The 24,614-nt window shown below is 41.9% G+C and overlaps 1 protein-coding gene across 3 annotated transcripts in view; it reads left to right on the top strand.

Annotated features, from left to right (window-relative positions):
• The window catches only part of CACNA2D3 (calcium voltage-gated channel auxiliary subunit alpha2delta 3), an 827,558-nt gene that overhangs the window by 390,191 nt on the left and 412,753 nt on the right, over positions 1-24,614 (top strand). For all 3 annotated transcript variants that reach the window (XM_046679102.1, XM_046679095.1, XM_046679111.1), the window contains one exon: positions 6,550-6,624. In XM_046679102.1, the coding sequence (XP_046535058.1) occupies positions 6,550-6,624 (75 nt within the window). The remainder of the gene's footprint in view (positions 1-6,549; positions 6,625-24,614) is intronic.

Below are 24,614 nucleotides of genomic sequence, written 5' to 3'. Positions count from 1 at the left end.
TCAACCCAGAACTTTCTGGTGCCCTGGTTTTAATTTGCAGAATTTTCTTTAGAACCGTTTCTCCAGTGCGTTGCCTGCTGTGGATTTGCTTTGTAAAGTAATCGATTCCGTATTAAAAGTATGAGAATGGTATTTTCTTTCAGTGCTCATTTGTTCTGTACTACTAATTACGTCCAGTTATGTTTCCAATTACAGAAGAAGTTTTTGTAATGCAAAGGATCTCTGGGATGCCTTGTGTTGGTGAAAATATTGTGGGTTCATCTGCTTCATTACATAATCCCTACACATTTTTATTTTAAAGGTTATTTAATCAAAAGTACACCAATAAAACCATAAAAATATTTAATGGAGTTCCAGCAATTCCACATCAGTTTCTTGCATTGTATGAGCATGCCAGCATTTTAATTTTATAGGATTTTTGTGGAACTTAGGATTCTCTAAAACGTCCCACTTACTTCCTTTACTTTTTTTTTTATCTGCTTTTTGAAGGGGTTAGAGATTCTCATCTTTTTATTTTCACTTTTTTGTCTCTGTGTCAACTTTTTTTCTAGGCTTCATTTCTAGACTTTTCCATCAGTTGTCTTTTCTATAATTTTGCCTTTTCATTGCTTTGTTCTGATTATTAATTCCTTCAACAAAAATTACTGAGTGCTACGAGTTAAGTACTGGGGCTGCCTTTTTAAATAAGGAAGACAGGTTGTCTTCCCTCCAGGTTTTGTGTATGTGAGTGTTGGGTGTGGGGACAGCCAGCAAGCAGATGCTCACAGTCAAGTGTGGACAGTCCAATCTTTGAGGACGCCCTGGGAGAGCGTAGAGCTGGGGCATGCAACCAGCTGGAGGCTCAGTGATGGCTTCTTGGAAGAGGTGATGGCTAAGCAAACACTTTAAGATAGGAAGGCATTAGCCAGGTATATGCAATGACATAGGGCAGGAGGAAGGAGAATGAATAATTGAGGAGAGACATGCTATTTGCAGGTTGTAGTAACTCCTCTGCCACCCCAACGAAGGACAGGGCTGGGTTGATTGACCAAAAGGAGTTCAGCGTTGGAACACATTGGAGTAGGGGTGAATGTGGGAGGCAGAGTGGGTAGATGGGGGTGATGGTGAAAAGAATGACACTGGATTGAGAGGGTCAGGCCAGATCAAGCAAATCTGGTCAGCCACATAGAGGAATTGGAACTTGATCTGGAGACAATGAAGGACATGGAAGGAGTCTCAGCTGTAGGTGACATGTTGTCATGTTCATAAGTCCCTTCCTTCTTAGTTAGGTCTTCCCTCATTCTCTTTTTTTAGGCAACTGTTGTTCTTCTCTTAGGCCTGAAAGCCACATTGTTTTCGTCAATCAAGTCCAGCTTCCAACATTAAGCAGGGTTCAGAGTCCTCAATGTCACTCAGAACCCAAAGTCAGCTGTCCTTCGCTTTCCGGTATCTGGGCTGCTGTGTACACAAGCCAACACATGGCACTATTCTACACTAATGCCAAAGTTTGCATGGATCTTGGTGGGCGAGTCCAGCCCATTCATGCTTTGTTTTTAGATCCTTCTCCAAAACGTTCCCATCATTCATTTAATGAAACTTAAAACTTGTCTTTCCTATTTTAGATCCTCATTAAACTTCCCATTGAGGGTTTTGCTGTATTTTTAAAACAGGAGATGTAGGGAATGCTTACAGAGACTGAGCAAAAGGAAGGAAAAGGCAGATGGCCGTGTGTCCCTTGCTGTCGGAGAGTAGAGTTGGGTGGCTGGCACAGAGGAGAGGGAGGGGCAGTTCTCAGGAGAAGAGAGTAGTGGGATGTAGTCTAACAGCCCAAGCCGATTGTGGGTTTCTCTCAAGCCTGTTTTTGGTTTTGGATGGATCGTTGCAGCATCAGAGATAAGCACTTTGTATCAAGAAAATGAAAAGCAGCCATTATCTTCAGATGTAATGAGCATATTCTTTTACTAATAAGAGTAAGAAAAAGGGTTCACGATCACTCCGTAGTGGTGATCATGTGCAAGTTTAGGCAGTGTTTTACATCCCTGGTGCACAGCAGGTACTTAGTTAATATTCACGGAGCAAACACAGGAACAAAGGGTTCGTGGCAGATGCCTTCCCAGGAGGGCATTTGGCAGTAAGCTGCCTGCACTGTTTTGGCTCCCAGTCTACTAAAGACAGCCCCGGGTCCCTGGAAGGGTTCAGAGTGTGGCACGGAGTAGGACAATGTGTGGCCATGCACCCACCGTGGTGGTTTCTATCTTGGGTATTTAGATAGTCACATGTTCCTATTGATGTAGCACTTTCTCTCCAACAAACGCAGAATCTCTGCTTTTTGGAGGAGGTCAGGGGCACGTGGGCCCCATGCCCAAGAGTGGGTCATTACCATGGACCCCCATCCCCCTCCTCCTTAGCAAGTACCAGCTCAGGGTGGAGGGTACACCTGTCAGTCTTTCTCTCTATGTAGCACACATCACACTTACGTATATTTTCTTTGTTTCTTGTGCATGTGCACCCAGACACGTTCTTTCTCTTTCTACATGCCGGGTTCTATGTTGACTCTTTGCTGAATTGTCTCATTTCATCTTCACAGTAAGTTCATGAGAGAGATGCGGTTCCAATCCCCATTTCCCCAACACAAACACTGAGGCTCAGAGAGCTGAGATGCCATGGCTAAGGTCACCCAGCTAGTGTGTGGCAGAGCCAGGATTTGAACCCAACCTGTCTGCCTCAGTTGCTTTTAGCTCTACTGCTCTACCCTTGTGTGAATCAGAAGAAGACAGCCAACCAGGAAGGAGAAGGGGCGAAGGAGCCTGACAGTGTCTGAGACCCTGTGTGTATGTGGCCATTTCTAAGCTCTTTAAGGTGTGAAAGTTCTCTGTACATCTCCTCACCATGTGGTTGGTGGGCTACCTGGGCCCTCTCCTTTCCTGCTAAAAGACTCTTCCCATTTCCCAGAAATTTTCAGGAAGGACTTACCACTTTGGGGAAAAGAGAGTGATTGAGTGCCTCTCTAGGGTTCAGTCCTGGTAGGAGGAAGGAGCAAAAGCAAATGGCAGAAGAAAATTCCGTCTGGCTGGTGATAATGTGCATTGTATCCTTTTCTTCCTTAGATTATTAATATCTTCTTGCTTAAGTTGGGATGAAGGAGAGTGATTTATAAAGCCATATCTATCTATGTGGCCGGGGTGACCACATCTTCAGTTGTAAATTGATATGGCCATCCTACATCATTGTTTCACAAAGTAGAAATCTAGGGAACATCCATAAAAGTGCAAAAAACTGAATAGTTTCCAAATGGAGAGCTGCTGGGAGCCTGGAAGCGGTTCCACATGCAGGGCGCCCTTGGTGTCCCCCTTTGGAGGAGCCCTGGGTAGCGTGGTGAGCATGGACAGCCAATGGGCCTTCTTGGCACCGCTGCCTGGTGTGTACCGTTCTCTCACACAGACCGCTGAGCCCAGCTCCCTTTGGTGATACAGACCAGATTGCTCAGCATAGCTTTATCCTGATGCAGTCAAGGGAAATTAGTCAACTGCAAGCTTGGATGATGCCACTAACAAGCTGGCGGGGGTTCAGAAGAACAGATTCCTCCACTGTGGCCACAGCTCACACAGCAACGGCGAGCATGGTTTTGATTACTGCACATGTTCCTCCCTGATGAGGGCAAGAACTTCTTGGTCTTCTTTGCTTTTAAGCCCCCTCTGCAACATGCCTCCCCGCCAGGCCCCAACATGTACAGGCCTTTGCATTAGCAAAGCAGTTTTAGGTATGTTACCTCTTCGGCTCCTCACAGGGTGGGGCCTCGGAAAAGTAAACAGAAGCTGAATTAGCACCTTCTTATGCATGAGAATCTGGGATCAGAGGGGTTTGGTGACTTCCCCAAGGCCACACAGTAAGCGCATGGCAGAGGAAGGACTTGGACTCAAGTCCTGGGACTCCCAGCTCAGACTATACAAATCCAGGGATCAACTTTGAGAGTGTGTATTAGGCAGAATATAGGTGAAGTTTTAAAATTTACCTGGAAAATGGAGAGTTAAGAGGAAGAAGAACTGAAGTTAGAACCTTGTTTAGGAAAGTTTTGGGCTGTAAGTTACTGAACAACTGAATGAAGGTTGCTTCAGCATATGGGCATCTGAGAATCTTAGGGAAGAAGCCTGGTGGAGGGCAGCTGCAGTTGTGGTACAGTGGTTCAGCAGTGTCATCATGCACACATACGGGCTCACACACTGACTCCATCTTCCTGCTCTGTCTTCCTTGAGTTTTGCTTTCCATTCCATTTCCATCTTTTCACCTCATGGTTGCAAAATGGCTGCTGCAACTCCACAGTGGCATCCCAAGTGGGAAGGAAGGCAGTGGGTATAGAGGAGTTTTCCTTTAATGGCAAGAAAAAAGTTTTATCAAAACTGCCTCGAAAACTTCCCCTTCTGTTTCATTGGCTGGGAATGGGTCTAAGCCTAATGGGAATCAGGCCTAAGCGATGGGCATATTGTCAGCCTGAAGCAAATTAGTCAACACAGGACGTGGAGGAGGAGGGAATGGCTGGTTTTTTGGCAGCTTCCAGTGTCAGTCCAATATGGACTGAGAACTTTGGGGTAGCTCCTCTTCAGGTTGGACTGTGCAATTGCTTCCTGGATCCTGAGATAACGTTCCATTTGTTGACTAAAAGTCACACTCCAATTTGTCAGTGACTAATTTCAGAATTGCATAAAAGTATTTGTTCTCTATGCCTCATCAGAGGAGATCTAAGCTCTAAGACCACTGTGGTATAATTTTTCAAATGCTTTTGTATGACTAAGAACAGAGATGAAAGAGGGAGTAAAAGACTGATGGGAAACACAGAGGGTTGGGGACCAGAGAGGAGAAGTTGGGGGCTTTGAGGTCCTGGGGTCAGTGGCTGTGAGGTCAGATTACCTGGGTTTGAATCTGGACCCCACCCCTCATGTAATCCCTGGTGACTTTGAGCAAGTTGATCATCCTTGCTGTGCCTCAGTTTCCCCATCTGTAAAGGAGGAGTGATCAGTACTTTCCACATGAGGTTGAGAAGTCTAGCCTGTGGCTAGATGAAGTAAGTGCTCACTGATGGTTAATTGCTGATATTGGTATTGTCACGCCGACTCCTTGCCTGGTGAGCATCTCAGCATGTGAAACCTGGGGTATCTCACTCGCTGTTGCCGCAGCTGAAGGTCGGGGTCATCTCCAGTCTGTCCCTGCAGAGTGTCTGGAGCAGTTGTCCCAAGCTCATCTCTTTATTTCACTCACTTCCCTGCTCACAGCCCTCCAGGGGCCTCACTACCCACAGACTTAAAGTCCAAACTCCTTAGCCAGACTTTCCTCAGGAACTGGGCCTATGAGAGATGGTTCTGTTTCCTTCCCTCTGGAGTCCTGGGCTGGGCCTTTTGTCACCAAAGTAGAAATGCTATAATACTCTCATTGAACAAATGGTTCTTGGGACCTACTGTGGACCCAGCCCTTGTCACAGGGAATACACTGAGAAACCAGACTTGGACCCTAACGATGTGGCCCCACCTTGTGGCAAGGGATCCAGGTACCAAGTAATTAGAATTAGGGATATACAGGAGAGAGGCCTCACCTACACCAGAGGCTGCTTCCCAGGGGAGGCAGGGATGAGCTGACCCAGAGGGTGAACAAGAGTTAGGCAGGAGATGCCAGAGTGAGGGCTCCAGGCAGAGGACCCCATAGTGGGAGGCCTAAAGGAAAAGATGGGACCTGTTAGAGGGCAGGAAGGGAATTAGGGCAAGCTGATGCTAAGTTTATGGGGAGGATTAATGAGTGAAGATGCTAGAACATGGCCAAGTGTCCAGAGCCCTGCCAAGCCCTGGAAGGTTCATCTGCAGAGCAGTGGGAAGCTGTGAACTGGGTTGACAAGAGGCAACATGATCAGATTTGTGTTTTAGAAGGACCAGCCTAGCTATACTGCAGAGAATTGTGCTTGATGAGAGAAATGAAGATAAGAACACTCAAATTTCCACTTCCTAGTTGTGAGCTTTGGACAAAAACAAAGCGTCATGTTCTGGGTATTCTGGGATCAAAAATGATGAGAAGGCCAATGTTGGGAAGGTCTTGTCACTGTGTGTGAGCAGTGCTCTGACCACAGAGTGACTTCTCCGTCCCTTCATTCTGTCCTCACTCACCTGTGACCTACACATGGGCTCCTTGGCTCCACAAAGCCAAAGACGGGACCTGGAGCTGTATCCACCCACCTCTGGTATGCTCCTCATATCCCACCTGGCCCACGCACTGTCAGCTATGCCCATGGAGCCCCAGAGATGGAGCCACCCTTGAAGGATTATCAGTTAGCTGTGTATATGCGGAAGACTGCCATACACCAACACATGCTCTACAAGTTTCTCCTTCAAACAAGAAGAGAGTAAAGTCTGTCTTTGGCACTTAATCACACTTTTCTATAGGGGCACCAGTTGAGAAAGTCACCTTATATGAACTGAGCTTGTGATTGCGCTGCTTTTTTGTTTGTGTGTGTGTATCCTTCAGTTATTAAGTAGTACCCTTCAAATGCTTAATTAAGTGTTTCCTCTTGGCTGTTTCTTCCCTTTGCAGTATAACGAGGAGCTTCACTATGTGGAACCTTGCCTGAATGGAACGTTGGTGCAAGCCGACAGGACAAACAAGGAGGTAGGGCTTGCCGCTGGGCTGGTGAATCAGGGGTCGTGGCACACCCCTGTCTCCCTCACAGTGACTGCTTACAATAATTCTGTCCTTATTTTTAGAAACTCATCAAATGTACTGCCCTTTTGTTGAGGGCCTGGGAACCCCAGCTTGTAGAACGTTTATGAAGAGGCACAAATAAAATGATGGCAGTAAAATAATTGCATTGAGTTCAGATGCTCACTAGTTCCAAAACAATTGTGTTGATTTTCTTTTTTCTTGCTCTAAGTACATCCTATGTTGTGCTTGACACCCATGTTGACACCATTGAAAGAATATGGCTCTTGCTGAGATTTCAGAGAAAATTGAACCCACTTGTTACATCTCTTGTTGTACTCAATATAATTGATTAAATAATTGTTGGGGTAGCTATTGGGTTAACTTGACTCCTGGGTTAGAAGGTAAGCTTTACAAGGATGGGGATAATGCCTGCTCTCTGCTGCATCCTCAATGCTCCAAGCATTACCTGCTCCATAAATACTGTAGAACAAAAGGAAGATATGTTAAAGGAGGATCCTAGGAAATGGGATAGAAGTTTCCCTTCCAGTTGGAGCATTTTGGGAAAATCGTCAGGATAGATTTCTATAAAATAAATCCTGTTTCCCTTTGACCACTTTTAAATTTGCCAGTATAACCACCACAGCTACCACCATAGCACCCCTTCAGGGCCAGGTGACAACTTCAGTTGAAACTATATCTCTGGCTGCAACAATGTTATACCTCCTGGGACTCATAGCGGCCATTACTCACGATGTTTTGTTGTACTTGCCATGTGAGTACAGTAAAATAACGCTCCTCTCCTGGAGAGCAGACCCCCATGCAGTGGCTGAGGACAGTGGCCAAGGTAGGCTTCTGTGAGGCGCTGTGCATGTGCTGCAGAGAAGCCCCTGACCCTAGTGGGCAGGGAGTGGCCTTGGGGCTATCTTAGATGCAGGTAGTAGAAGCATTCGGTTTGGGCATCTCTGAGGGAGTGAACAACAGAGGATAGGGAGAAATTCATTACAAGTGGGACAGAGTGAGAAGAAAAAATTATGCCAGAGTTAATATCCAAGCTTCAATTTGAGGGGGAAGAAACATCATAACAAGCCGTTTTTAGGAGACAGAAGGAAGTACATTGTAGTTGAATATCTAGGGAATATTTGTTCATGGTCATTTTCTAGGCTAAGGTAGGAAGAACATGACTGAAACCTACAGCCAAGTTCTCTAGGGACTCGCCCTTTGTTTGGCCATGGCCTGGCTCTAGATTCCACCGCCTTCTCAATATTGTAGCATTCGAATGTCTGCCAAAGCCTCAAATGGGTGTCCAGTGATGGTGCTTTCAACATTAAATAGAAAAGATGCTTAAAATGATCCAGGCCTTCCTCCAAGTGGCTTTCCAAATGGACAAGGGTGGTGTGATATTTGAAGATATGAGGTCTTATGAATGAAAACAATTTTAGAGAAAATGGGCTAGGAGTTTATCTTCCACCCTACCCACATCGACTTGGCCCTTGTGCTATACCTCAACAGAGAAACTGGTTGCTAAGAAAAAAGATTAAACAGGACCCAGAGTCTTATAATATACAACCCAAAATGCCCAGAATGCAATTAAAAATTCCTTGTCATCTCAAGAACCAGGAAAATCACATGAATGAGAAAAGACAATCAACGGAACCCAATATTGACATGAATCAGATGTTGAAATTATCAAATTGCTTCAACAAGCTATTAGGAATTCTCTTGAAACAAATGAAAAAATAGAAAATAGCAAAGAAATAGAGGTTATAAAAAAGAGCCAAATGGAAATTATAGAACTGAAGAATGCAGTCACCAAAACAAAAGGCTCACTAAATCAGCTCAATGGTAGAGTGGAGATGGTACTAGATAGAATCGGTGAACTTCAGGACAGATCAATAGGAATTACCGAGCCTGAAAAACAGAGAGAAAATGGACTGGAAGAAAATGAACAGAGTCTCAGGGACATGTGGGGCAACAAAAGAGCTAGCATTTGTGTAGTATAAGTCCCAGGAGAGTGGGACTGGATAGATATTTGAAGATATATTGGCTGAGAACTTCCCAAAATTAGTGAAAAGCATCAACATACAGATTCAAGAGGCTGAGAAAATTCCAAGTAGGATTAACCCAAGTAAATCCATGACAGGACACATCATAGTTAAATATAATTAGTCAAGAAAAAAAAACTTGATAGCAGCCAGAAAGAAAGGACATATTACTTAAATTACCAACTTGAATGACAGCATATTTCTCATATGAAATCATGGAGACAAGAAGGAAGTGGCATAGCATTTTTCAAGTACTGAAAGAAAAGAATTGTCAACTCAGCACTCTATGTTCAGTGAAAATATCCTTCATGGATGAAAGGGAAATAAAGACATTCTCAGATGAAGGAAAACTCTGAGAATTTTTTGTGAGAAAACCTACCCTTAAAGAATGATTACAGAAGTTCTCCAAACAGGAAAGAAATTACAGAAAAAGTCTTGAAACTTCAGAAAGGAAAGAAATTGGAATGGGAAATATAGGAGTAAGTATAATAGACTATTCTAATTCTCAGGAGATTCTTAAATCATTTTTGATAGTTGAAACAAAAATTATATCATCATCTGATATGGTGTCCAACGTTTGTTGAGGAAATACTTAAGGCAATTATATTTAAAATGTATGGAGGGTAAAGGGACCTAATTAGAAGTAACTTTTCTACATTTCACTGGAAGTGGTAAATGCTGATAACAGTATACTGTGATGAATTACATATTTGTGTTGTAATACCTAGAGCAACCATTAAGAAAACAATAAAAAGAGGAACATGTAAAAAAGTAACTCACGGGGGGCCAGCCTGGTGGCTTAGTGGTTAAGTTTGTGTGCTCTGCTCCTGTGGCCCAGAGTTTGCAGTTTCAAATCCTGGGCACCGACGTAGCACCACGCATCAAGCCATGCTATGGCGGCACCCCACATAAAATAGAAGAAGATTGGCACAGATGTTAGCTCAGGGCCAGTCTTCCTCACACACACACAAAAAGTAACTTACAGGAATGTGAGAAAAGAGAAACAGAAATGAGAAACAGAGGAAATAAACAGGAAAAAGAGATAAATTGGCAAACTTAAGCCCTAACATAGCACTAATTATCTTTAACATAAATGTTCTAAGCACACCAATTAAAAGATAGAGATTGGCCAAGTAGATTTAAAAATATCTAGCCATATGCTGACTACAAGAAATTCACTTGAAATATAATGAGATAGATTTGTTGAAAGTAAAAGGATGGGAAAAGATATACTATGCAAACATTTAGAAAAAAATAGGAGTGGCTATATTAATATCAGGTAAAGTCGTCTTCAAAGCAAAGAAAATTACTAGAGACAAAGAGGGACAATACATAATGATAAGAGGATCAATCCACCAGGAAGACATAACAATGCTAAGTGTGTTTGCCCAAACTACAGAGCTTCAAAACACGCGAAGGAAAAATTAAAAGAGCTGAGAGCAGAAATAGAAAAACCTACAGTTATAGTTAGGGACTTGTACACTTCACAGTCATGAATTGATAAACTGTTAAACCAAAACTCAGCAAGAGTATAGAACTGAGCAAAACCATCAACTAATAAGATCGAAACAGCATTCATTGATTACTCTACCCAACAACAGCAGAATACACATTCTTTTAAAGCACCCATGGAACATTAACCAAGATAAAACATACCCTGAGACATAATATAAACCTCAACAACTTTAAAAGAGTTGAAATCATACAGAGCACCTTTTCTGATGATAATGGAATCAAACTAGAAATCAACAACATGAAGACAACAGAAAAATCTCTAAACACTTAGAAATTAAACAATACACTACGAAATAATTTATGGATCAAAGAGAAAGTCTTGAAGGAAATTTTAAAAATATAAAATAGAGTGAAATGAAAAGACAGGGTATCAAAATATGTGGAACAAAGCTGTGACAGTATTGAGAAGGAAATATATAGCATTAAATGCTTACATTAAAAAGAGGAAAGCCTCAAATTAATAGTTTAACTTCCTACCACAAGAAACTAGGAAAAGGAAAGCAAAATAAATCCAAAGCAAACAGAAGGAAGGAAATAATAAAAAGCAGAAATCGATTAAATTGAAACAGGAAAACAGTAGAGGAAAAACCAATGACACCAAAAGCTGGTTCTTCAAAAGAAAATCAATAAAACTGATAAATCCTCTAGCAAAGCTGATAAAAATAAAAAAAGACAAGTCACAAATCACCAATATCAGGAACTCAAAAACTACAAGCTACCAAAATCCAACTGAGACAAAATAGGTAACCTGAATAGTCCTATAAATATTAAAGAAATCAAAATCATAATTTAAAGTTTCAAAAAGAAATCTCCACTCTCAGAGATGCTTTCACTGGAGAGTTTTACACAACATTTAAAAAAGAATTAATATCAATTTTACAGAATCTCTTCCAGAAAAACAGAAGAGGAGGGAAATCTCTCCAACTCATTTTCTGAGGCTCTAGTTCCCTGATAAACCAAAGACAGCACAGAAAAAGAAAACTACCGACCAATATCCCTCATGAACTTACAGCAGGAATCTCAACAAAATTTTGGCATATCAAATCCAACAATATATCTAAAGAATAACACACCATCACCAAGTAGGCTTTATTGCAGATATGCAAAGCTGGTTTGACATCAATATCAAAACAATCAATGTAATTCACTATATTAACAGGCTAAAGGTGAAAAATCATATGATCATATCAACGAACTCAGAAAAAGCATTTGATAAAATCCCACACACATTCTTGATTAAAAAAAAACCTCTCAGGAAAATAGGAAGAGAGGTAACTTCCTCAAATTGATAAAGACCGTCTGCGAAAACCTATAGCTGACATCAAACTTAGCAGTGGAAGTTTAAAAGCTTTTGCTCTTAAGATTGGGAACGGGTAAGGATGTTCACACTCGCTACTTTTATTCAAAATAGAATTGTAAGTTCCTGCCAGTGCAATAAAGCTAGGAAAAGAAATAAAAGGCATATAGGTCAGAAAGGAAGAAATCAGACTGTCTCTGTTTTCGCATGACATGATTATAAGTGTAGAAAATCCCAAAGAATCTACCAAAAAAGCAAAACCCAAAAACGTGAGTTCAGCAAAGTCACATATACAAGATCAAAACACAAAAACCAATCACACTTCCATATACTAACAATGAACATATGGCAACAAAAATTTTTTTTTAAATGCCATTTACAATCCTCCAAAGAAATAAACTTAATAAACAAGTACAGGCTCTATATGCGGAAAATTACAAAATGCTGATGAGAGAAGGCCTAAATAAATGGAGGCACTTACCATGTTCATGGAGGGAAGACTCAACATAACAAAGATGTCAGTTCTCTTTGAATTGATCTGTAGGTTTAACGCAATTACTGTCAAGTCCAGCAAGATTTTTGTGTGTGTGTGTGAGGAAGATTGGCCCTGAGCTAACATCTTTTGCCAATCTTCCTCTTTTTGCTTGAGGAAGATTGTTGCTGAGCTAACATCTGTGCCAGTCTTCCACTATTTTATGTGGGATGCTGCCACAGCGTGCCTTGACCAGCAGTGCTAGGTCTGCACCCGGGATCCGAATCTGCGAACTACCAAAGTGGGACCTGTGGCAACCAAAGTGGAGCATGTGAACTTAACCCTTAAGCCACCAGGCGGCCCCCCCCAGCAAGATTTTTGTAGACATAGACAAGAATATTCTAAAATTACATAGAAACACACAGGACTTAGAATAGTAAAATAATCTTGAAAAAGAAGAAGAAAGTAAGAGGAATCAATTTACCCAACGTTAAGGCCTATTATTTAGATACAGTAATCGAAACAGTGTGGGATCGATGGAAGAGTACACATAGATGTATGAATAGAAGAAAGAACACAGACATAGACCCAATCAAAAATGCTCAACTGATTTTTGACAAAAGTGCAAAAACAATTCGGTGGAGGAAGGATATTCTTTCAACAAATGGTACTGGAGCAATTGAACATCCAAAAGCAGAAACAAACAAACAAACTTAATGTTGGCCCAAACCTTACAACTCAGACAAAATTTAACTCAAATGGATGAAAGACTTACATGCAAAATGTTCAACTACGACACTCTCTGAAAACACGTCGGAGAAAACCTTCAGAGTGTAGGGTTAGACAGAGTCCGTAGGCTGGACACCAAAAGCACAATCCATAAAAGGAAAATTTGATAAAATGGATCTCATTAAATTTAGAGAAAAACTTTTGCTATGTGAAAGACCCTGCTGAAATGCTGAGAAGATGTATCTATAGATCGGGAGAAGATATTTGTAAAGCTCATATCTGATAAAGAATGAGTGTATAGAGAATGTATAAATAGCTCAAACTCAAACACTAAAAACAAATAATCCAGTTAGAAAATGGGCAACAGACATGAGGAGATATTTTACTGAAGTGGATATATAGATGGCAACTAAGTACGTGAAAAGATATTTAACATCACCAGCTAGGTAAATGCAAATTTAAACCCCAATGAGATGTCACTACACACCTATGAGAATGGCTAGAAGAAAAAAATAGAAAGAATAAAATAAAAATTCAAATGCTGGTGAGGATGTAGAGAAATTGGAGCGTACATTGGTGATGGGACTGTAAAATGATACAGCCACTCCGGAAAATGTTTGGCAATTTCTTATAAAACTAAACATGCAGTTATGATATGACCCAGCACTTGTACTCTTCGGCATTTATCTCAGAGAAATGAAGACTTACGTTCACACAAAAGCCTACACACAAATATTCATAGCAACTTTATTGGTAATAGCCCCAAACTGGAAAGAACCCAGATACCCTTCAGTAGGTGAATGGTTAAACAAATTGTGATATATCCATACCATGGAATACTGCTTAGCAATTAAAAAATGAAAGAACTACTGATACACACAATAACTTGGATGAATATTTGGGGAATTATCCCGAGTGACATGGGAATGGGGAGAGGTCATAAAAGGGCAGCGTCAGGGCTCCTTGTGGGGGTGGAACTGTTCTGTATCGTGAATGTATCAACGTCAGTACCCTGGCTGTAATATTGAACTACAGTTTTACAACATGTCATTGGAGAATACTGGGTAAAAGATATATGGTGTCTTTCTCTCTGTTATTTCTGAGAACTGCATGTGGATCTGCAGTTACCTCAAAATAAAAGCTTTAATTAAAAAATAATCTGAAGTATATGAGGAAATCTTAAAATGGGACTTTATCAAATCAGTGTGAACAGTCAAACAATGTGTATTAGGTTGCTGTAGTTAACTGAAAAAAAGGTACTTATTGTGGTTCAATTTATAATGGCAAAAGGTCTCAATGTTTTTATCTTATGGGACTTTTTATTTGGAGAAAATCTCAGAAGATAAAGAATTTATTTTTCCTTAGAACATTGGGATATTTTAAAACAAAGATGAGCTCCTTTGGCTAATTTGAACCAATTTCCGTTTTTATCATCAAATTGATGTTAAGCCATGTACATTCAAGACTTGCCTAGTGGCATATGACAGAGACCAGCAAATTCATAAAAAGTGAAATGGGAATTTACATCAGCTCACCTAACTGCAAAGTCCTAGGGTAGAAAAGCCTGCACCCAAGGCCTTAAACGTGATGTCGGGGGACATCCCCCACTCCCCAGAAGCCTCCCCGACATGTCTTCTACAGACTCTGATTGATTCTGCTAGGTCAGGAGCCCATTCTGGATCCATAATTGCATCTCCAATGGGTAGAGCAGCCCAGCCAGCAGCCTGGTCCAGGTGTCTACTTCTGTGGCTAAGAGGCAGACCTGTGTTGGACACACCTGCTTGGTTTTCCAGAAGGAAAAGACTCTGGGCAACCAGGCCAGTCCCTATAAGGTAGATGCTCAGTAGAAGCATGAATGAATGAAGAATGAATGAATGAAGAATGAATGAATGAATGAATAGATGAGCCACCTGGGAGAGGATTCTGCTTGAAAAAATTTTTTTTTTTTTGGTTTCAATAGAAGATCCACAAAACATTGAACGTGAAAGCATGAAACTCATTATGTTTTAGTACAGGAAAATCTGAATTAGATTGTAGGTAAAATTATCTGATTCCAGGGTTGGCAATTCTTACTAGTCTCTCTAGTTCAGGCTAAATCCCGTGAATGGCAGCTTGAAGCCATTTGCTCATGTTCTTTGTGAAATGCGGATGGGAGATGATGACCTCCTGTATAAACCTGTGTAGAACTGGCAGTGTGCACAGTGATGCTAGCCTTCCATCCCGTGAGTTCAGTAATTCTGACTAAAACGTGCCAAATCCTTTGGGACATTTCATTCTTCTCTCACAATATCCATATGTATCCTGACAAGTTCTCATGATAGCCAAATAACTGAGATTCTTTCCTACCTATAACTTTTCATCCTATGATGATGTCCCTGGCAGCCACTGTAATGTTATTTCCAGTTAATGAAAGGGCATGAAAAAGCTTCTAGAAGGTGACATCTTGGATTATTATGTCGTGCCCCTTTAGTCCAATGATAGCAGTCTGGTTTTACAATGTTTATGTGTCTTCCTGAAAAATCAGAACTGGATCATTTTAATTAAAACAGTATTTGATAAAATTCATTAAAAAAATTTGAAAGAGGGGTGTGAGAATCTCAATGAGTCTTGAAAGAGAAGAAAAGCTTAGAGTAAAAATGCTGGCCTTGGTTAACTAAATTGTCCTGGTTCACAGATTTCCTGTGACTTTGCTTGAAGTAGCCCATGACACATTGTCCCTGAGCAAGTGAGCTTGAGGTTCTATCAAGGTTTTTTTTTTTTTTTTTTTTTTTTTTTTTTTTTTTGACTTTTAAAGATATTGTTTACTGTCTGGAGAGAGTTTTACTTTGCTGCTTTCTGTACCAAATAAGTGACTTTTTTTTTCTTTAAGGAAAAACGAACCACGACAAATTGGGTGAGCCTGGAACTCAAATATAGAATTCAAATAAGTAAATGCTCGTCCTAATCTACTTCAGACCCTCTGAACCACTCATCAGACCTTAAAATAAACCTCCTGTGGTCTCTCTGGGGGAAGGCAGGAAGGAGACTGATATGGTTTTTCTCTGGTTTTATAATGAAGATGTTCTGAAATCCACTGAATTTCATGGCTCTGTTTAAGATTCATTTGTGAATTATTTGTTGCAAAATCAACCGATCTTAGAAACCCATGTAACTCTCATCTTCCTCGGCAGTTTTGATCTTTTCCCATGGCGTCAGGAGACACTGGACCTCCATGAATTAACAAAAGTACACATTAGAGCTGCTGATTTTCCCCAGGACTGTTTCTTCCAGCCTGAGCTTTGTCAAAAGAGGCACCCTGGATTCTAAAACCTCCCCCCTCCTGTGGCTTTATGGGCATCCAGTGTGCAGTTTGCCAGTGATGTTGGAGTGAGGGACATGTTATGAACTGCAGGCAGAAAGTAGCCCTCTGCACGTCAGTGAATGTTGCCTGCCCAAACACTAAGGGAGACAGAGGTTGCAGAGAGAACAAACACTAACCTACTTTTATTTAATTCAAAACTAATAAGAGGTAGCAAGAATTGCATTACTTTTAAAATGTCATGAGTACATTAAAAATAACTGACACAGAGAAAAATTGGGAACAACTTAAATGTAAATAAATTCTTCTAGATCCAATATAACTTAATACAATGCAGCTCTAAACAAGAATAAGGTAGGTTTCTGTCTCTTACCATGAAAGAGTAACAGTGGTGTATAGTTCGGTTCAAAAAAAGTAAGTTGCAGAATAGTATGCTTCATGGTTTCTATACTGCTTAAAGATAGAAAGAAGTGAAGGAAGGAGGAACGGGCAGGAAATGGAAGGGAAGAGGGAGAGAAGGAAGGAAGAAAGGGAAGTAGCTGAGGGATTCAGGAGGTACGTTTGATATATTTCTTTTTTTTTCAAATTATACTAAGAATATTTAACATGAAATGTACTCTTTTAACAAATTTTTGAGTTTTCAGTACAGTTTTGGTAACTATAGGCATGATCTTGCACAGCAGATCTCTAGAAATTACTCATCTTGTATAACTGAAACTTTGTACCCATTGAGCAGCAAATGTCTTTACACTGAACACAAAATACTTTTGCGATCAGAAATAAAATATTTTTAATGTTAGTTTCCAATTCTTTAATACAAATCCCTTTTTAGAAACTATTTCTATAGGTCTGTAAATATTCACCCAATTGTTTTTCTATGATTGTGAGGACGTCCTTTCTGCTAACTTCCAGATAGCTATTCCCTTTGCAATGGACTGACTTCTGCTTATCAAGGGCAAGAGATATACCCATGTTTTAAATCCATATCACCCTATTAGCTTAAATGAATTAGAATACTGCTATTTTACAGTGATTCAAATGATATATAAAGCAAAATGTTTCCTAATTCCTTGAGTAGTAGCTTTGTAAAATTACTAAAGTGATGATCTAGGGACTGTTTCTATGAGAGATATGTTCCGGAAACTATGCTCAATTATTTCTCCATTTACATTTTATTATATATTTATATTCATTGGATAAAATTCACTTGTTTGAAAATAGCCAAGCTACTACTGAGGAACTATCTAGTTTAGCTAATATGTGCCAATGCATAGTTTGAGTTAAAACCGTTCATATAGTACACAATTTTCTTTGCTAATCTCCACTTCAGTATAGTGTGCTAATCGTGAATTCCTCGTATGAGTCTAGATCAGGGGTCAGCAAACTGTTTTTTGTTCAGGGCCAGATAGTAAATACTTTAGCCTTTGTGGGCCATGTGGTTTCTGCCATAACTACTCAACTTTGCTGTTGTGGCGTGAAAGCAGCCGTAGGTAATCCAGAGACAAGTGGGCATGGCTGTGTTCCAATAAAACTTTATTTACAATAATTGGTGCAGGCCCATGAGGCCTGTGGACTCTAGTTTGCTGATCCCTGGCCTAGACTACGGACAAGACTAGGAGGAGAAGTCTTATTAATTAAAGCACTTACATTACACTAAGGTTAAAATCCTTCTGCAAGGGCCACGTGGAAATCGGTGGTTGAGAACTAGAGTAGATTGGGTAATATCCTTCACTCTTCTCATTTTAACTCTTTTGGTAAATGCAGGTTTGGGCTGGATCTCTACCTTGGACTGACTTTCAACCTTGGGTAGACTGGCCACTTAACTGGTTTCTGATTTCTCATTTCATTTACATTTAACCCGAAGGCAAGAAGACATGGATATATGTTGTAAATAGTGGCAGATATAAAAAATAATAACATCAATTATATAGTGTTTTACAATTTAGAAAATACTTCTCATTTGATTTTCATGATTATTACCATTATTATTTCCAATTTATACATCTGGAATTATGGACCCAGATGTGAATGGTCAGCTGAGTACATGTGATAGGTGGAGATGCAGAGAGAGCTTAAATGACTCATGTAGATATACACAATCAGTAAGTACTACGTCACATCACTGATACCCACCTTTTGTTCCAGATATTATCTGTCTACTACCCTCACTACCTGAGCAGGTAGAGTTACCTTTCTGACATGTTTCAACACCATTTCATTCTTCTAAAGTCTTGCTGTGTAGGGATAGGCCTAATTCAGATTTAGGTTTTAAAAGAGTACCATTGAGCCTCAACTAGAACGACCCACAACTAAAATATACAACTATGTACTGGGGGGAATTGGACAGAAAAAAAAAAAAGAAGATTAGCAACAGTTGTTAGCTCAGGTGCCAATCTTTAAAAAACAAAAAAGAGTACCATTGAATATGATGTGATGGGATTGTCTATGTGATATGGTAGCCTTATGGAGCTGTGTACCTTTCTACCTTTCTACCTTGGCTGTGTGTAAGCTTTCTACTTTAGTGGAAAGGGCTGAACCACTTGTTTGTATGAAGTGTAAAGTGAATGATAATCCAACAGTTTGTTCATCATTTATCTCTACCCAAGTGGGAGTCCATTGATTTCTTCATCTTGGACTTCTGTATGCCTGCACATGGCAGGTCTACTATAAGCTCTGTGTTTGTGGGGGTTGTGTGTGTGTGTGCACGTGCGTGCATATGCGCGTCTAGTTCTCTTGATTGTAACACTCAGCCAAGGAGGAGGCTATTTGAGCAAAATGCATTCCTATGGTTGCTTAGCAGTGACCTGGTGGTTGTGCCCTGTCATTTCCCCCAGTTTCCAGCCAGGAAACACTATGGAGACTGCCTTTTGTAAACTTTGTCTTGGTCGCTATGCTTTCAGTGACCATGCTTTGATTTGTCCTGTGATAGTCATTTGGGTCCCAGTAGCATCTGTGCTTTGCCCATGTTTTGCCTCAGCATCCCATCAAACACACAGTCCTCTTCCCAAGGCTTCTTCTCTGGTGCACTGTCTGGATGTCTCAAGTTCTGCGGAGCTTTGGGATACCATTGATGAAACTGATCAAACCCCAGACCCCAGGGGATAGTTATTCCCAGATACACTCAGTACGTCATCATAAATGTTCACACCCAGAGACCAGAGATCCGTTCACTACTTAGACTACAGTGGGGAGCAAAGCTATTTACTCTCTATGAGGCCCCTTGAACTCTCAGTTAGAGACTATTTACTCTTATTTGGCACACAATTTTAACCAATTGGGTTATTAGCTAACAATGAAGAAAAAGCAATTGAGTGGGGAGAGAGCGAGGCAAGAACCAGCTAGAGACATCTTTCTCTGTCAGTGCTCCCCATTCCAGGAATGGTTCTGCCATTTATCCAGATGCCCACAACATAAATGTACAAGCCATCCTTATGAGAAGCCGCTGATCCTTCCTCCTCAGTAGTCTCCAATCTCTCCCACATCTCTGCTCCAGCTGCCCCTCCCAGATCCCAGTTCCCAGTTCCCAGTTCCTGTCCTCATCACCTTCCCTCTGCATCTCTGTGGTGGTCTCTGTGCAGAGTTCCTTGCCTACAGTCCTGACCCATAATGTATGTGCTTCTGTGCTAGAAGCCAAGGGGTGAAGTACAGAGCTGCCATGTGCCTTCTCTGCCTACATTCCCTCATCGCCTCCCATTGCTCTTAGGATAAAGGCAACCCCTCTGGTTAATAACTAGGGGGGTACTTCCTGTTTGCCCAGTGGGGCAGTCCCCATATATGCCTGTTATCAAGGTCTCATTTGTAAGAGTGCTACCTTTCACTCCCAGAAGTGTCCCAACTTGGATGATTGGATTATTAGGCCCTTCCTTATCAAGTCTGCCATGAGAAGCCTCCTGTTTCTCTCTCCGTTCTCATCTCTTGATATTATGACATTTCCCCCCATCCTTACCCTCCGGCATCACCCTCTCTCTCTCCCTCCTTCCTCCCCTCTTTCTTTCTTGACCCAGCTATATTGAAATTCTTCTATTCTTGAAGTCATCAAGTACCCTCATAACACCAGGCCTTTACATATGTTCTGTTCCCCCCATCTGGAACGTACTGCTGCTTTCCTTCCTATGTTCCCACATCTCCTTTGCCCAGTTAATACTTTTTCATCTTCTGATCTCAGGTAAAATAACTTCCGTTTAGAAAACCTCCCCTGCCCACCTAAGAAGGGCTCAGTGCCCCCTGTGGCCATGAGGTGACCTGGTTTCTCTCTTCCCTCCCCATTGGCCAGGATCTCCAGGATGATGTCGTGTTCACCACTATTTATACTGCATCCAGCATAGGACCAGGCTGTTCTTAAAAGCATTGAATGAAGGAAAGAAGGAGCACATTGATCAAGTCAGTCTCCTGATCAAAACCCTCCCAAGGTTTCCTGGTCCACCTTGAATGAAATCTAACCTCCTTTCCAGGCAGTGCAAGGCCTTGAGGAACATTGCCCTGGTGGCCAGTCTGTGCTCTCCTTCCCCTCTGGGCACACAGGGCCTCCTGTCAGTTTCTCTGCCATCTTGCTCTACTCCATGCCCAGTCCCACCGCCTTGGGCCTCGGCACCAACTCTTCCCCCTGGAAGAAGAAGGGCTCCTTTTTTTTTTGTTAGATCTCAGCCCAAAGGTCACCTTCCCTGACCCCACCTCCACGTCACCCTGCTCTGACTCTTGTGAGCCCTTGCGACAGATATTTCTCTTTGTCTGTCCCTCACCCACCTTCACCACAGCCTGAAAGTATGCTCTGTAGACACTGCTCCGCAGCTGCTGCAGCTCTCGGACGGAGCCCTGGCCCATCAAAGATGCTCGGACGTTACTGACTAAATAGGTGAGTGAAGCGGTGCAGGAATCTTAGTTTTCTCATCCCGCTCTAATTGCAAATGGAGTCTCAGGTCTTGATAGTTAAAGGAAGACCTAGAGGTAAGCAGACTGACAGCTGAAAAATGGGACGTGAGAGCCTCATAACTGGGGGGAGAAGACCAAAAACCATTTAGGTAGGACATCCAGGAGTATGCAGGCAACAGCCAGGGTGTCTAGGATGTTGGTGAAATTTACAGCAGTGTACATCTGTCTGCAAGAGTTACTATTCACTATGACAATTTGAGTCATTGCGGTGAGTTTAAATTCTGATCAGTGGTCTCTATTTTGGAAAGAGGAGATGAGTAATTTTAAAGGTGGAAATGGCTAACTGTTAAGAATAAGGTTAGAGTGGCTCCAAGTCCTGGCCACACTGACCAGCGGTGGGGCAGTGTGTGTGTCACCTCACCTCTGCAAGCTACCCTTTCCCAACCATAGAATGAGGATCGATAGTACCCTTCCTGCCTCTATCTATCACCTAGGGGCCCTGGGAAGATTTAATGGGATAACAGCTTTAGAGCCTTTTGCACAGTGCCCTGCCGTGCATTGTGATTAATTATTTACTTAAGTAATAATTATTAATGCTTTCTTAAGTGTTTCTACCCCAAATGGTAACATATAGGAAGCCAGAGTCTATGAAAGATAAACTGCAGTTTTCAGAACAAGCCACTTTTCAGGACATCTCTCCCAGGGAGACCTTTCTACGTCAACTTCTTATGTGCATACGTTACCTCCAAGTCATCTGCCTTTTGCCATTTTAATGGAAACACCCAAAGTACTAAGCTATAATGTGCTGTCCACGATTTCACAAACATTTAGCTAATGATAATGGGAATTCACCTTAGAATGTGGCACAGAACTAGGTCAGCACTCGGATGCACATGTGTGTCCTCCGCCATCACTAAATGGAACACTCTCTGAGTAAACATGACTAATGACTCAGAGCATCTAGCCTGTCCTGTAGACCACTCCAGAGACTTGGTAGAATAATACTGTTTTGTGACTATAGTCGTGAGGTTCTGGGTTTAGGGGCAGCATCTAATGTCTGAGAAACACCTATCTTACACTAAAATCTGTGTTATTTTTATGGCAAGTGCAACTGATAGGAAGATATAAAAGAAAATGCAACTGGCAAGAGGTCCCACCATGTGTTTTAACATCCAGCCTATTGAGTGGCCTGCAGGCCGCCTTAGCTGTTCTGTTTGTAACTGACTACATTTCCAATGTGATCAAGATAACCGGAACACAGTCCTGCCTCCCAGGCCTGGGTTGTGACTCCTTACTTTCCAAAGGCCCATCTTATCTCTGTCTTCCTTTGGTCATCACTGACTCTGTGTGGGAGGAAATCACGCCCTGGGATCTTGTACTTTATATTGGACGAAGTGAATCCAGGGTGACTTGCTCAGAATAAAAAGCTCTTAGGACGAGTCACATTAAATGGCTATTTTTATAGATCAAAAAACGGTCAAACATTAGCAATTTCCTGTGAGTGCGGCCTGATGGTTCAGTGTTTCTCTTAGATGTGCTGTGGCCAGCCCCTGTTAATTGGGAGGCAACCTGAGGTGTAATGTGTTAGCTCGTGTGCTCCCAGTCTGGTTGTATGGTGGATTCAATTAATCTCAGTATTAGTTGTATTAATTAACTGTAGAGGAGCCTACAAGTAAATAAATAAAGTAACTAATTAATATGAAAAAAAACAAAAAGAACCTAGCAGCCAAAACAATGGACTTTCATACGCGGATTATCCCACCAGTGTGGGAAGGCAGCCTTGTGGTCTGCTCTCTAACTTCCATTATTTCTGAGGGATTTAACCTGTTGTTTTGCCAAACCCAGTTAAAGTGAGCTATGAGAAATCACTGAGGGTTTTAATGCCGTGTGACTTCACTCCGTGCTTGTTGCTTCCATATAGGTCTGCGTGCCAGGCCATGGGAGCATTAACTGGCTTGCCGGCCACATGGGCAGAGCCTGGGGAAGGGGGCTGCCAGGGTTTCTGCCTCAGCTGAGCCTTGGGGAGGACCATCCGAATGCCAGGCCCGGATCCTCTTCTCTGCCCGGTGGTGTAAGCCAGCTGGCAGAGGCTGTGCACACCCCACAGTTTACAGTCATTTAGATGCCCGAAACACTTTAGGATCAGAGGTTGGCACTGAAGACCTTTCCCAGGAAGGAGCTGTTGTCTGACCTGAACCTTGCCAGTTCTGCTTCCTCAAGCAGTGTGTGATGTAGCTTGTCACCTCCCCGGAGGGGTGAGAGAAAATCGCAAGCTTGGGTAGGAGACATAAAATATAATGGGAGGAACCTCCTGCAGCCTTGCTCCCTCCCGCCTAAGCCCTCCGAGCTCCCCTCACTCATTGTTTGGGCCGTGTTGCTAATTCAGGAGCAGTCTCTTCTCCGTTAAACACGTCCTTTGCACAAATTGGAAGGTATTTCCACTTGTGTTGCTGTCTCTTTCTTACCTTTAGAGAGAGAAGACGTTCTTCCATTGGTAATACTTAGAAGATTTGCTGTAAGGCTGGCAGTTTTCCTGGGTGTTTGCTGTGAGCCCTTGCTGGGTTGAACTGAACTGACCTCATTTAACAGCTAGCTGAGTCTTCAAGGGGAGCGTGCAGCACAAATCAATGGGCCCTGGTTGGAGCTGATTTTTCATGATCATTCCACTGGGGGGTGAGAAGCTGCATGCCCGGCTTTTCCTCAAGGACTGGTTTTGGGGAAGTGCAGACTGCTGAGTAACCTAGATAATGTGGTGTGCTGTGAGGCACCGAGGGAGCTGCCTCATAAGCGGAGCCTCCTGCTGCACTTGTTTTTGGCTTTTGTTCTCACCAGCTGTATGAGCTTTCTACGCCATGGCCTCATTGTGTGTACATCTATTGAGCTGTGCTTGGAAGCTGCAGGTCTTAGAAGGAGCAGTTCACCAAGTACGGCCTGGACCCCATGTCTGGAGCCCTCCCTATCATTACACTCCTGGGATGGCGCACTTGATCTCCGTGCCCATAGGTTTCTTTACTTTGGACTCATTTTCATTGATAATCAAATTTTTGTTTGTTTGTTTTGTTTTGTTTTGATGATGTCCAGATCATGTGCCCAAAGTTGTGCTGTTGGAATTGGAATTGTGTGGTCCAGAGTAGCTAACCAAGACCACACACTCACCACATTTTCATCATAGACACATCATACTGGTTGAGATTGGTCACATTTGACTAAAAGCATTTTGACTTAAATATTTTCTAAATTCCCATTCTGATCATCGAGGTGTTGGATGACCAAAATGTGTTGATTCCTGAGCCCACTGAAATCTACTGGATTAGAACCTCTCAGCCTGGAGCCCCAGGATGTTTTTAACAAGTTTCCAGGGAATTCTGTTACAGTCAGTCCACGAACCTACTACTAGACACTGTTGGGATCCAGGACAACTCCAAATCTTATGCTCCAGTCACGCTGCAGAAACTAGTAATTCTGCTTGTGTTCGTATGAATGTGGAAGCTTCATGCACACGCACCTTCTGATCTCTCATTACCACCGCCAATCCAAGTCTTGGGAGCCTGATTTAAGTGACTCACTTTTGGAGTTAAAATACTAAATTTTTTCTTGATTATGAGTTGCCTTCTAAATCTCTTCATTTTTTTCTGATGTTTGACATCAGTTAATTTTAATAACTCACCCATCAAACTAGTAGTTGTGAAGGACTCTCTGTGCCACTGCACACAGTTAAAGAAAAATGTTTTCTTA

Source organism: Equus quagga, chromosome 1 (genome assembly GCF_021613505.1).
Source record: "Equus quagga isolate Etosha38 chromosome 1, UCLA_HA_Equagga_1.0, whole genome shotgun sequence".
NCBI lineage: Eukaryota > Metazoa > Chordata > Mammalia > Perissodactyla > Equidae > Equus > Equus quagga.
Note: the sequence above shows the minus strand (reverse complement) of the source record. Positions and strands in the feature narration are given on the sequence as shown.